At 40.3% G+C, this 12,597-nt stretch overlaps 1 protein-coding gene across 1 annotated transcript; it reads left to right on the top strand.

Moving 5' to 3' along the window:
- The first annotated feature begins 265 nt into the window (after window positions 1–265).
- LOC116315186 (deubiquitinase DESI2) lies at window positions 266–11,062 on the top strand. Its single transcript, XM_031733391.2, has 5 exons — window positions 266–1,243; window positions 5,878–5,950; window positions 6,781–6,874; window positions 6,967–7,108; window positions 8,597–11,062. The coding sequence occupies exons 1-5, from the start codon at window positions 1,205–1,207 to the stop codon at window positions 8,840–8,842; spliced, it is 594 nt and encodes a 197-aa protein (XP_031589251.1). The 5' UTR covers window positions 266–1,204; the 3' UTR covers window positions 8,843–11,062.
- Window positions 11,063–12,597: the final 1,535 nt, after the last annotated feature.

The following is a 12,597-nucleotide window of genomic DNA, read 5'->3' on the forward strand; positions in this document are numbered from 1 at the left end:
GCCCTCGAATTAAAACCTGTTGTATTGCTGCGAATATTAAGAGTATTTTTTCCTTTTTGTGTTCAAGTGTAGCACCAGTTGAGTTTTTCTTTAAGTACACAAAACACTAAAATCGCTTCTCTCACTTTAAACCGAGTGTTCCCTAAATCGGTTTAAGTTTAAAACATGGAGGTGGAACATTAAGAGCATTTCAGTCTGTCGAGCTGGCTGACAGAAATAGTAAAGAGGTGTCTTTTGTAACAAAATGTGCTCCTCTACTCCCACCAGCGGCTCTGTCTCCCATCAGCTGTTGGAGGATGCCTTGCAGGCACATATGATGTAATCAACCGGGGAGGCAGAGCCAGAGCTGGATAATAGCCGCACAATACGGATGCATCTCGGCCGCTTCGGGACTTGGTGAAACCGATTTGAAAGCCTTCGTCGAGCGGTCTCGGGGAGAGGATCGGCGATGTTTGGGGGGTCGTATAGCGGAGGTTTGAGTCGGCTGTCCTCCCTTCTCTACGAAGAGGATGCTGGATGCTGACCAGCAGTAGCAGCAGCACCGGCTGGGGATGCTCCTGCTGAACTTGACTCCCCTATCAGCTGTAATTAACCGCCATGGCCCAGGAGTCTTTCCCTCCCGCAGTTGCTCCATCATCCTCCGCGTGAAAATGGCCCGCACTCCGCCTCCATCCTCGACTTCCATCTGCTCTAGCTGTCGCCTTTTCGCCCATGATGACAGGAGGGCACCCGCCTCGGATTTCAGCGCATGCAGGGCCTTCGTGTCGGCTATGGATCACATCATCACCCCTGATCTGATGCTGTGAGTTGAGTGCTGTGGTTGCTGTTATTACGCAAACGCGCCTGCTGCCACCATCGATTTCCCTTAACATCTGACTATATTTCGGGGCTCGGAGATGGGCCTCTTCCACTGCTGCACCTCGCTTTACCCTGCTCGGATCTAAGTTCCTGACCGTACTTGCCGTAATGGCTCTGTGACATCTATCTCAGCCTTCAGCTGCCCACTTTCTTTAGACTTTTACGCGCGGAGCTGCGTCCATGCAGTTTTGTTGCCTTGTGGTGGAATGAGCACCGGCTCCTGCAGAGGTCTGCCCGTTGCAGCTCCTGCCGTCCACCGTGTGGCCCTGTGACTCCACAGGGTGAGGAGGTGCTGACAACCTTAAAACGCGGACTAAGGTTTGCCTTTCCAGCTCAGGTTAAAACCATGGCTAATGAACCCGTCATCCTTAACGTGTATGATATGGTAAGGATCCACCTCAACCAAAATGCACTCGCTTTCTGTTCTCTTTTTATTCACTGCCCTCTGTTTGGTATTTACACTCAGAACAATGGCTTGGGTAGTGAAGGAATCCACATGTGCTCAGCTGCTTTGAAAAACAGGGAGTGGGGTACCTGCAGCAAAGTCCACTCTTACAGTAACACTTTTAACGCTGAGGTTTCCACTTCACATTCTTGTAGTGTCACACTAAAACAAAGCATTTTTTGTATAAATTTTTGCTGTTACACCCACCTTCAAAGATTTACTGCAACGCCAAGTGAAGAAGAGCCTGGGTGGTTTCGTAGCCGCTCAACATGTAGGTTGGTCTGCTGCAGACTTTACTACATTGTTTTATTCTGGATATTATTTAGCTTTGAGCCCCATGTGGCATGTGGAATCATTTATCTCTGACATTTAAATTGAAGAAAGTAAGAAAGAAGAGAAGAATGATAGGAAAATTTTGTTTTATAGGCTACCAGGCAACCACAGACCTGTGAAACAAGAGACCCACTCAATCCTCTGACCTCTGTCTCTGTGCCTGGGATTCACATGATATGCATACACAAACACACCAGCAAAGGACAAGGGTCCTCATTCAGACTTGGACCCACTGCCTGTTTTTTGCATACTGTACTGCTGAGCAGTGTCCTGCGTGACTCTTATGCAGAATTCCTCCATTTAGATTGAAACAGTGTTATCATTTAGCAGCATGCAGACAAATAAAATACGATTCTGTGCAACAACCAACAAAGAGTGTGTTGTAAATTCAGGGATTTCACTCAATATCCAAGACAAAGTTTGATAATAAAGCAAAATGGTGGACTTTAGCTACATCTCAAAGCCAGGACAGAAGAGAATTTTAAAAATATACAAAAAACATTCATGAGTAATTAAGTAATGTGCAGAAATCTTGAGGCATGTGTCATTTCTTTTTATTTTGAGGATCCAGGCTTTCTTGTAAACTTTAAAGTGGTCATCAGCAATAGTTCTCCAAGCTTTCTGAAGGTCCTTCAGAGTTTTTCTTTAGACATTTGGTGCTTTTTCACTCATTTTCAGTCCACTTTTTATATACGACCGTTTTCAGAAGTGTTTTTTGTTTTTTTGTTAAGCCACTTACCACAGACCTATGAATCATTCAAGCATAAAAAAAGCACTTAACTCAAGGGATGAACCGGACGGACAGCTTAGCAAAGAACCCATTTTAAACTGTATCTTTGGGCACTTTTGTTACTAACAGCCTGTCAGGAAAAAAATTGTTCTTTTGTTGACTCTATGAAAAATGGCAAATATAACACAATTTGACAGGCATAACATTTTTTTTGTACTAATAAGGCACCAAAACAGCTATCAGTCAAAACCTTGTCATATCTCAGGATGTTGTACAATGTGTTCTTAAAAAAATAAGATAAGTGGACAAGTGGAGGACAAAAGAAGTGTCAGCCTTAAAAACTATCTACAGCAGATGAAAAGTATGTGAAAGTCATTAAGAATTAGGGGGGAAAATCCAACAAAGACCTGACACAGGTCACAGAAAAGTGCCATTATATTGTGAGACACCATGTAATACCATGTGGAAAGTATCTGACAACACCTTCATTTTTCAGCATGACAGTAATCCCACTGTATATGCAGTAAAAACCTGGATAGAAAAAACATGCAAGAGCGTCACTATCAGTCATAGACTGGCCTCCACAAAGCCTGGAGAACTGTTCCTAAAGATTTCTTAAAGGGAAGGTTCTCACTGGTAAAATAAAACTGTAGAGCTGATATTTAAAGCAATAAATGTTCCCAACTAAGTATTTGAATCCCACATTTTTCTATTCTTAGTGAGGTTAAATATTTCCACAAGTGCTTTCATCTCCAAGCTTTAAGACTCGCTCCCTGTTTGGAGAAGGAATACAGTCATGATTCACGCCAGAACTGAGAGTGTATACTGGCACGCACTCGCGTACAACCACACACGAAGCCAGGTGCAGCTTTGGACCTGGCAGCTCCCTCCTGATAACTTCAAACTATCCCACAGATGAGGATCTCATTGTGGCAGCAGAAGTAACAGCTGCTTAAACAGCTGATTAAATTCCAGGGTGGTGGCTCCACTGTGCTGGGACTTAACAGGTCATGTTGTTGTTGATAAACTGGGAGAAAGTGATCACGAGGGCGGTGACAGCCAAAGTCAGCCTTAAATAATTTGTGGGGAATTCAGCACGACAAGAAGAGGAAGCAGCAGGATGAGAGTAAATCGACGATGATGATGAATCAATCATCTTTGAAATGAAATCTAAGCGATTTGTAGATGTGTGCAGCGATGCATGCTTTATCTGCAAAGGCAGGAAATAAAAGAAAGCTCCGCTAATGGGACTCGGTTGTTTGTGCACTCTCGGGGAAGTCAAGTCATTGGAAGTGTTTGTCCTTGTAGACTGTTTCCTTCTGGTTGTATTATTCTTCCATCCCTCATGTAAGAGCTAAAAGGCAGAGGGTCACTGCAAAAACATGAGGAGAGCCTGCTGACACAAAGCAATGCAGTGGAAATGCTTTTATTGTATTATTCTACGTCCGGAAACATGATTTATTATTAATAAGGGACAGCTGGGGTAGCAAGGATGGCTCTTAGCATGTTTTCCCTGGGGTGTCTGAGGATAGGGGAGTGTCGGTGGGTGTTGGGTGAGGGAGCTGTGGACCTTCAGTGAATTATCTCATAACTGTCTGCAGTGAAGGGCAAGCAGGTTGGCTCGCAACACCACCAACAAAGGATGATGGGTAAAATTTCCTCCCGTAGTTCAGTCTGTGATTGATCGCAATGCTGTCCTATGGCAGATCTATCCATCACTGGGCGTTCTCAGTGGATGCTGGTATGCCAATGCTTTTGCAATCTGAATAGGAATGAGTAGGTAAAGCCAACAAATGCATTGATTCGTGCTCTAAAGTGCAGGTAAATTAATTTAAATACTTTTTACCAACAGTAGGAGGAATTGTAGTATTCTGCTACAGGACAAGCATTTTATGCTAAACTAATAACCTTGCAACAGTCAGATGACCTGCACACAACTTGGAGAAATAAAGCATGTAGGCATGTGCTAATAGGAATCCTCAAATCACTGACACGCATATTAAATCTGCACATTTGTGTCCAGATCTGTATTTAAATCCATTTTGTGTCCTGTTTAAAATAAAGTGCAGATATATGTTATTTCTAAATATGCAAAGCAGCTGAAAACACTACAGTCAAGATCGTAGTATAACAATTTATAACAAGTCATTTATTATTAAAGCGGTAATATACAAACCAGTTAGGGCCATTATTTGTTAGACAAAGACACAGGCTTTAAAATTTTGCTCCTGTTGATGTAAGCACCACAGTGGGTGTGAAATCAGTTAAGATGTGACTGAAGTGTCAACTTTTAACTTCAATTCAAGAGGTTTCACAAAATGTTGCCATATTTTTGTAGGAACTGCTTTTTCAGAGGCTCCAAATTAATTGTACAAGCCACCATAATGCTATATTTAAGGACTGTATTTAATATTTGGACTGCCTGAAATCAAGAACCCTGGGACATCACTAAATGCTGCGTTTCCTCTCCTGAGATGCTCTGCCCAGCCTTTACTGCAGCAAAAGGCTTTCCTTGCCGATTGTTTGTGCGTCTTTCTGTATTCAGTTTTGTCTTAAGTAACTGAAAAGCTGCTCTACTGGGCTGAGATCATGTGACTGCCTTGGCCATTGAAGAATATCCCATGTCTTTGCCTTAAGAAACTCTTGGGTTGCTTTTGCAGTTTGCTTTGGGCCATGTTCCATTTACTCTGTGAAGCTCTGTCTGTTTTGCAGTAAATTGTTGAATCTGAGCAGTGATGTCAGAATACATGCCCATGCCACTATTACTTTTCTTTTTTTTTTTAGCATTCTGGTGCAATTTCATTTTGGTTTCATCTTTCCAAAGATTTTTCAGACCTTTTCAGGCTCATTTAGATGTTTTCTGGCAAGGTCTAATCTGGACTTCATGTTCTTTAGTGTAACCAGTGGTTTGCACCTATTTCTAAACCTCCTGTATGAATTGAATTCATTAAAAGGGTCTCTTGGTTGTAGACTTTTGTATTGTATTGCTATTTAAAAGCCACCATGGTGTTCGTGCACAGGGGAAAAATACAAAAAAGGACCTAAATGTAGCAGAAACTGGGTGGTAGCTAGGTAAGCATAAAAATAGATGGAAAAGGTTAGCTTGGCTCTCTCCAGAAGTAACAGAAAACTACAGCTATACTATGTAGTTTCACTCCTCCAGGCCAAGAAATATTCCAGCGTGTAATCCACACTTTGGTTTAATTGAACATTATAAAAAAGTGAACTTTAGAGTCGCTGGTGGGCAGACTTCGTCACCTTTGTACAGAGCAAGCTTCTGGTGTAGCTTTACTGCACAGGCCTATACAAACAGTATGGAGAGTAAGTGTATTCTAAAAATGCCAAGAATGTTAAAAATGCAGTAAAAGATGCATGTGCAGTCATAGCTGTTCACTTCTTATTTGGTAATAAAGTATAAGACAGCACTATTATAGATCGCAGTGTGATTCTGCAGAGCAGCCGCATGTTTTCTCCTTCCTGACTCTTTCCTTCTCTCTGTGTTTCTCTGCAGTATTGGATAAACGAATACACGTCCAATCTGGGCATTGGTGTCTTCCACTCAGGCATTGAGATTTATGGGAGAGGTAAGAATGGGGCTTCCTGTATGTCTCTGAAATCCAAGTTAGTGGCATCAGAATAACACTAAGAGTGGAAACTCGGAGCGGTGCATCACTGCACAGATGAAGTCTGGTTTTAAAAATGGAATAATGGGTTATGTTCCTAATATCATGACCCCATTTCCCTGGGTTGAGTCATCACTGACTCACTGTGTGTGTGTGTGTGTGTGTGTGTGTGTGTGTGTGTGTGTGTGTGTGTGTGTGTGTGTGTGTGTGTGTGTGTGTGTGTGTGTGTGGTTTTAAAATAGAGGCAGAAACCAGCATGAAACCAGATCACTGGGAATCCATTACATCCTTGCAACTGGAAATATTGGTTCTCTGCACAGAGAAATATGATGATAGTGAAAATATGGGCTTTACTAGGAGAGGAAATGACTCCGTTAATGGAATTTCCTCATAATAACCTGACTTTGAATTAATGACCCATGAATTTAATATACTGCCACTGATCTACCGCTACTTTGGACCTAATAATAAAGTATAAAATGCGTAGACTTGGTTGCATTTACTCCCTCTTTTGGACAAAATCAGGTAGAGGTTTTATGGGTATAGTTTAGTTAACGTAGTATTTACTAACTTGTATTTAGCTACATGTTTAAGCATCTCTATGCAATGCTTTGTTAATCACAGTTTTTCCTAATAAGGCTGTAAACAAAGGGCTGAGATACCTGTAATTAACCAGGCCTAATGATTTAAGAACAGTGTGTCGGTGATTAATTGTGTGCTTCTGTGTAATTACAGTTGCTTCCATTCAAAGCGCTAACCTGTGTTTTGCCTCTTTGTCCTCTGCCACACAGAATTTGCATATGGAGGCCATCCATACCCTTTCAGTGGCATCTTTGAAATCAACCCCGGCAATGCTGCCGAACTGGGAGAGACATTCAAATTCAAGTGAGCGTGTTCCATTTTAGCATACAGTGCACTGTGATGCTGTTAATGGTGGAGGTAAGTGTGCTCACAAAACTCTTTCTGCTTTTAAACAGGGAGGCCATTGTTTTGGGCACCACCGACTTCACAGAGGAGGACATAGATAAAATCATGGAGGAGCTCGGTAAAGAGTTCAAAGGGAACGCCTACCATCTAATGCACAAAAACTGCAACCACTTCTCCTCCTCGCTGTCTGAGGTCAGTCTCATACAACTATGTTCCTCTAGGTCTAAGTAAAAACCTGTAAAAAAGACAAAAGAAATCCTCCCTTTCAAGCGAAAATTTGTGCACAGGAATGCATTTAGAGCTACACATCGAAGGTCAGTTAAGTCATTACAAGCAGTCTTAGTGAAAGTTGTAAAAGTGCCTTCTGTGGTTCGGGAGGTTCATTCAGCATCAAACTACCACAGGAGAAGAACAATAAAAGGACAAACAGTTGAGTAGCTGTAAAGCATCCAGTTTTGGGGTTTTATATCTAGATAAAGATATCCAGGCGTTAACATGAAGACACAGACAAAGAAGACCTGCAGGTCAAAGACAAAAAAGAGAAGGATGAGACAGAGGAAGGAAAAATTAGGGAAACCCTGAGGGAAGTAAACACATGAAGAACAATAAACTCAAAGTAGAAACTGTAATTCCATGGAAACTAGACTATAACACTGTCTGTAAAAGAATAATTTAAAAAACAGAAGCATTCCATAAAGGAATAAAAACAGAAACTCAAAATTAAAGCTATGCAAGAAGTCCGTATAGTCACAAATAATCGAAAAATAGCAAAGGCCCTAGGATTATGACAGATAGAAGGGTATCAGCTTTGCTAAGATAGCTTAATATTTTTTGCCTATTTGTAATTTTTTAGTAATGCTTTGTAAGTATTGTGTCAAGCAGTCATGCCACCAAAATCCACACTAGGAATTTCAGTCATGAATGAAATGGTATTTGTTGAGGTAGGAACTTTTTGAAGACAACCCTTTCTGTTCTTTTCCTCCTGCACCATTATGAGGTCAGCAATTTGGGGTTTTGGATGAATTTCCTTAAAAGCTACATGGTAAATTACCGCGCAGTATTATACAAATGTTCTTTTCAAAGACGTGCCTGCAAAGTTAACTACGAGGTATGAAGTAGATAAAGTGCTTAAAGTGGACAAAATAAAGAAATCCCTGTATGAATGTGAGCATCGCTAAGGGCAGTAATGCACTAGTCTTAGCCGTTTTTTCTGCCTCTTTATTGGTGGCTTACCAATAAAAACCTAATTAAAGAAAAAAACATCTTGCAGTGGCATTGCATTACTTGGTGAAGCTGCATCTTGGGAAATGTAGGATGTACCCCAAAAAGCTGTAAGGAAATCTCAAAAAAGTTTGGGGATTTCCTTACCTGGATGATTGAGTGTGCATCAAAACAAAATGTAGGATACTAAGGCTACGTTCACACTGCAGAGTGTTTAAATTTGCACGTCTGTCTCAGTAATTCCATCATAACTTTGTATTTGTGTCTTTACTGAGGTCTGCTAGTCAGTCGCTAGACTTTAACTTCATTATATAGAAAGAAAAATAAGGAACACATCCACATAACCATCTATAACCACATTTTCTTCTAATGTTTAAATGCCTTATGCTCTAAAACAGCTAAAACAAAGACAGTATGTGGGATACAGCTCTTATCATCACTTATTCGATCTTTTTTCAGTTGCTGTGTGGACGGGAAATCCCCCGCTGGGTCAACAGACTGGCGTACTTCAGCTCCTGCATCCCTTTCCTGCAGAGCTGCCTACCCAAGGAGTGGTTAACCCCGGCCGCCCTGCAGAGCCACATCAGCCTCGGCCTTCACAAAGAGGAGCATAACGAGTCGAGCGATGAGGACCCTTCGTCGCCGTCCGGCGCCACGGCCGCTGGCTCGGGCTCCTCCCACAGCTGTCGTCACACCAGGGTGTGACGTGACCTCTGGACCTTCTCACCACTGCTTCTGATGGCATTAGTAGGCTTGAACAACCACCTGACCTCATACTGTTTGTCCTCTGTGTAAAAGAGGCAGGAAAAGAGGAGTTTCCTTTTTGAAAAGAGAGCTGCTGGCAGAGACTTACAGAGACGCCGTTTGTCCTTTCAGCAGACAACAGCATGACGAGGGCGTGCTTTTCCCTGAGCCCTGAAGTGCGTCTCTGATTTTGGCAGTAACTACTTGTAGATCTGAAGTTTGTAGTATGTTATTATTAGTCTTTTCCACAAACTTTGAAATCTTTGTCAGCCTTGTTCCCTGCCCTGCCTTCAGAGCTGCTTTTGTAGAACGACCACATAGACACTGGATGGTGACATCAGCAGGAATCTGCTCAACTCCAACAAGTTCTCATTCGATAACCTCTATGTGGCCTTTGGCTGATGTTGTTGATTCGGCTTTCTTTGTTTGGAACTTTTCTTTGGCCATTTTAGAGGGTTAACGGGTAAAAAAAGAAAAAAGAAAAAGATTTGATTGTTCCCTGAGTTCAATCTGAATGAGTAAAAGTCCTGCATGTGGAAAGAAATTAACAGAAGATCCCACTTAACTTACTTCAGATAGAAACTCCTTCTTCTATTTTTTAAAGAGATTACCTTCGTTCAAGCTTGTTTTAAACAGTGAATTGGCAGTTAGCTGCCAGCTCATAGACGGTTTGAAACAATCAAGGGCAAACAGTGGCGCTGTGCACATAGCTTTGGGCAGCCCAGTCACGATCTGTGAACATCTCAGAGACACAAACACAAAGAAAGTCAAGCTGCTACTCTGACAAATATTGACTTTGTGACCCAGAACACATTTTGTCTATACTTTTATATCCAAGTGATCTTTATATTATAAAGGTGCGTTAACTTACAGGAAGGGAAAATACACATTTACAGACAGATTTCCCCTAGATGACATCTTTTTCACCTTTGAGACCGAGCTGCCATGAGAAAGAAGGACAGACATTCAGTGTTTTCCTCTAAATTGCAGAAGTCTATAAAGATAACGTTCTTTTTAAATACCCCCGTTGGCTCTCTTGCCTAGATTTAAAAGACAACATAAAGTCCATGTTATGCCTGTACAGTTAATATCGAGTTACAGCCAGCAGGTAAACATTGCTAAAGCCCACAGTCATATTGTGTTTGTTTAATCAGACTAAGGCTTAAGACTGGAAAAAAAGACCTGTGGGTCTTTTTCTTGACTGGGACCAGTCGCAGAGAGACACCTGGTTCCAACCAAAAAAGGAGGTTGTTGTTGCACAGTGTTTGTGAGTATTAAACAAGCCATATACAACATGTTAGAGGTGTTAGCAGAGGATTATGTGACCTTTTTACAGAGCCATGCTAGTCCTTATAACTAGTTCCTGTCATTCTAAACTGAGGTAGACAGTGTCTTAGATATGAATCCCATGGACATTAGACTGGTGATAATATCGCAACTGTATAAAAGAGCATTTTTCCTAATATAAAACTGTTAACTAAGTACATATTACATTGATTGATTTCCCCAGTGATGTGTTTACACAAAGTATTTTAGCCTTTTAAAATAATGAGTCATTATGAGGAGATAGAGAGAGAGAAGCTCACGTTCTCAAAGGGGGGAAATTGTGATGTCGTGAAATTAGTTCCAGTCACTGGAGGTTTAGCATACATGTCAGTAAAAGACAACATCAGTGACTTTGGACCCTGAATAAGAAACTGTTATAACGATGAAGACCTGCTCCTTGCTTGAAGAAGACGAAGCCACGTGTTTGAATCTTTGTTCCCCACCTCTCCTGCTGTGGTGCGTTGAAGGACAGCTTTCTTTTCTCAGGAAGGAAATCACATAACTTGTAGTAGTGACACTCATCCCGTTGATAAATGGGCTCAAAAGTGCAAATTAACCTTTTAATTTTATTTTCTTCTTGTTCATAAATAAGCTACCGTATCTCCCTGTTTGTTGGCATATTCTTACTTTTTTCGAAGTGTGCTGTGATCAACTTTTTGGTTCATTTTCAGTTGACAGAGAGAGGGAGTGTACAGTGATCAGTACTACATGCTCAAAGGTCTTCAACACTTTCTACAGAACAAACCAGACAGGTATTTTTTTTTCCATTGTACTGTGTCAACCTAAACCTTGTATTTGTTTTTCCTAACCGAGGACAATTTTAACAATGATGATAGTGCTAGAATAAAAGAGATGGAATCCAAAGTGATGCCTGGCTTCTTCTGTTATAGTCTGAAATATGGGCACTGGAGGACCATAACACATATATTTGTATATTTACCATTATCATTCACATTTTTAGTAAAACAAAAAATACTTAATTTTATTATCTTTTGGATGTATAGTGCTGTAAAAAAATAATGAACCACCCCTCATTTATATTTTACTAGGAAAAGATGAAAGAGGTGCAGCAATTTATTTAAATGTCCAAAGACACATGGAAATACAAGAACATGGTTTGTACAGTTTTAATGAGTTTGTTGAAGCAGAGAAATTGGCGACAATGTTGCAAGAAAGAAGCCTGCACCTGTAAGAAAAGACAGGAAAGAAGGTCCGACTGAAGAAACTGAAACAAACAAACAGAAAGTTAGAAAAAAAGCACAGCTTTCCAAAATGTTTCCACTGGAGTGTTAATAGTTAAAGAAAAAATAATTTAAAAATGTTTGCAGTGCAGTAAGAATAACACATTTTTTGGTCAACTTGAAAGAAAGGCATATGTGAAATGTAAAAGAGAGATCAGAGGTCAATTGGGACTATCCATGTCATACTTAGAATCCCAGTTTACCAGTATTGTTTCCTAAATGTTGCCAATACAAAGAAAGGCTGTGGAATTCTAAGTATAGTGTTAAAGATAAAAGTAATTTGATGTAAATCTGACTGTATTTGACCTTGAAGGAGAGGTCAGAGGTCAAATGTGACATAATATTTCAAGTCTTTTAAGGTATTTTTTATATGTCGACAATACACACAAAACAGGTTACAAGACTTTTTGTCAGCTGTTGACCAATAAATCATTAAGTTCACCTTGAAGACCTCAGTGGATGTAAGACAGGTTTTAATGGATCGTTAACATGACCTCACTCTACACCCCTACAAAGTTTTATCAGAATTAATTCAAAACTTTTCAAGCTATGTTGTTTACAGACAGAATGACAGGCACTCATGCAAATAGTACCGAAAGCATCGCCTCCTTGGTGGAGGTAACAAACAGGAAGCCAGATGAAGTTAAAAAAAAAAAAAAAAGTTTGGATTGCAATAAATAGTCCTTTTCAATGAAAGATGAGCTAGTTTAAGATTTGATATGATGAAATAAGGAATACAAGAAAAAGATTTAAATTAAAAGGTTAAAGTCTACACCTTTACATGCAGTATTTTGTATTTTTAAATGCAATTCTATTTTTTTATTCTTATTATTTTATTTTAACTGCTATTATGTGCATTGGCTTGTGGTATTTTTGAAAAATGTGTTCAACATTATTATTATTAGTAGTAGTAGTAATAGTAATTATTTTAAAGACTTGCATTTTAATTTCCTAACACAGCCAGGCCTTCATTTGTTCATGCCATGGTCAGAGGTACTTATAAATTGATTTGTAAAGTACAAAAAAATTCGATATTGATAAACAGAGTAAGATTTTTGTGAGTGGCAAATTCGCACACACGGTTTACGCTTAGGTTTGTGCTTCAGCACGGTTAGTAAATGAGACCCGTAGGGCTTGCGATAGAAGATG

Source organism: Oreochromis aureus, linkage group 19 (genome assembly GCF_013358895.1).
Source record: "Oreochromis aureus strain Israel breed Guangdong linkage group 19, ZZ_aureus, whole genome shotgun sequence".
In the NCBI taxonomy this organism is placed as follows: Eukaryota; Metazoa; Chordata; class Actinopteri; order Cichliformes; family Cichlidae; genus Oreochromis; species Oreochromis aureus.

Bases quoted from the DNA above. Each gene is read 5' to 3' on its own strand.
- LOC116315186 (XM_031733391.2), top strand. From the start codon at position 1,205: ATGGCTAATGAACCCGTCATCCTTAACGTGTATGATATG. The intron at 5,951-6,780 runs GTAAGAATGGGG...TCTGCCACACAG, and splicing joins CATTGAGATTTATGGGAGAG to AATTTGCATATGGAGGCCAT. The intron at 6,875-6,966 runs GTGAGCGTGTTC...GCTTTTAAACAG, and splicing joins GGAGAGACATTCAAATTCAA to GGAGGCCATTGTTTTGGGCA.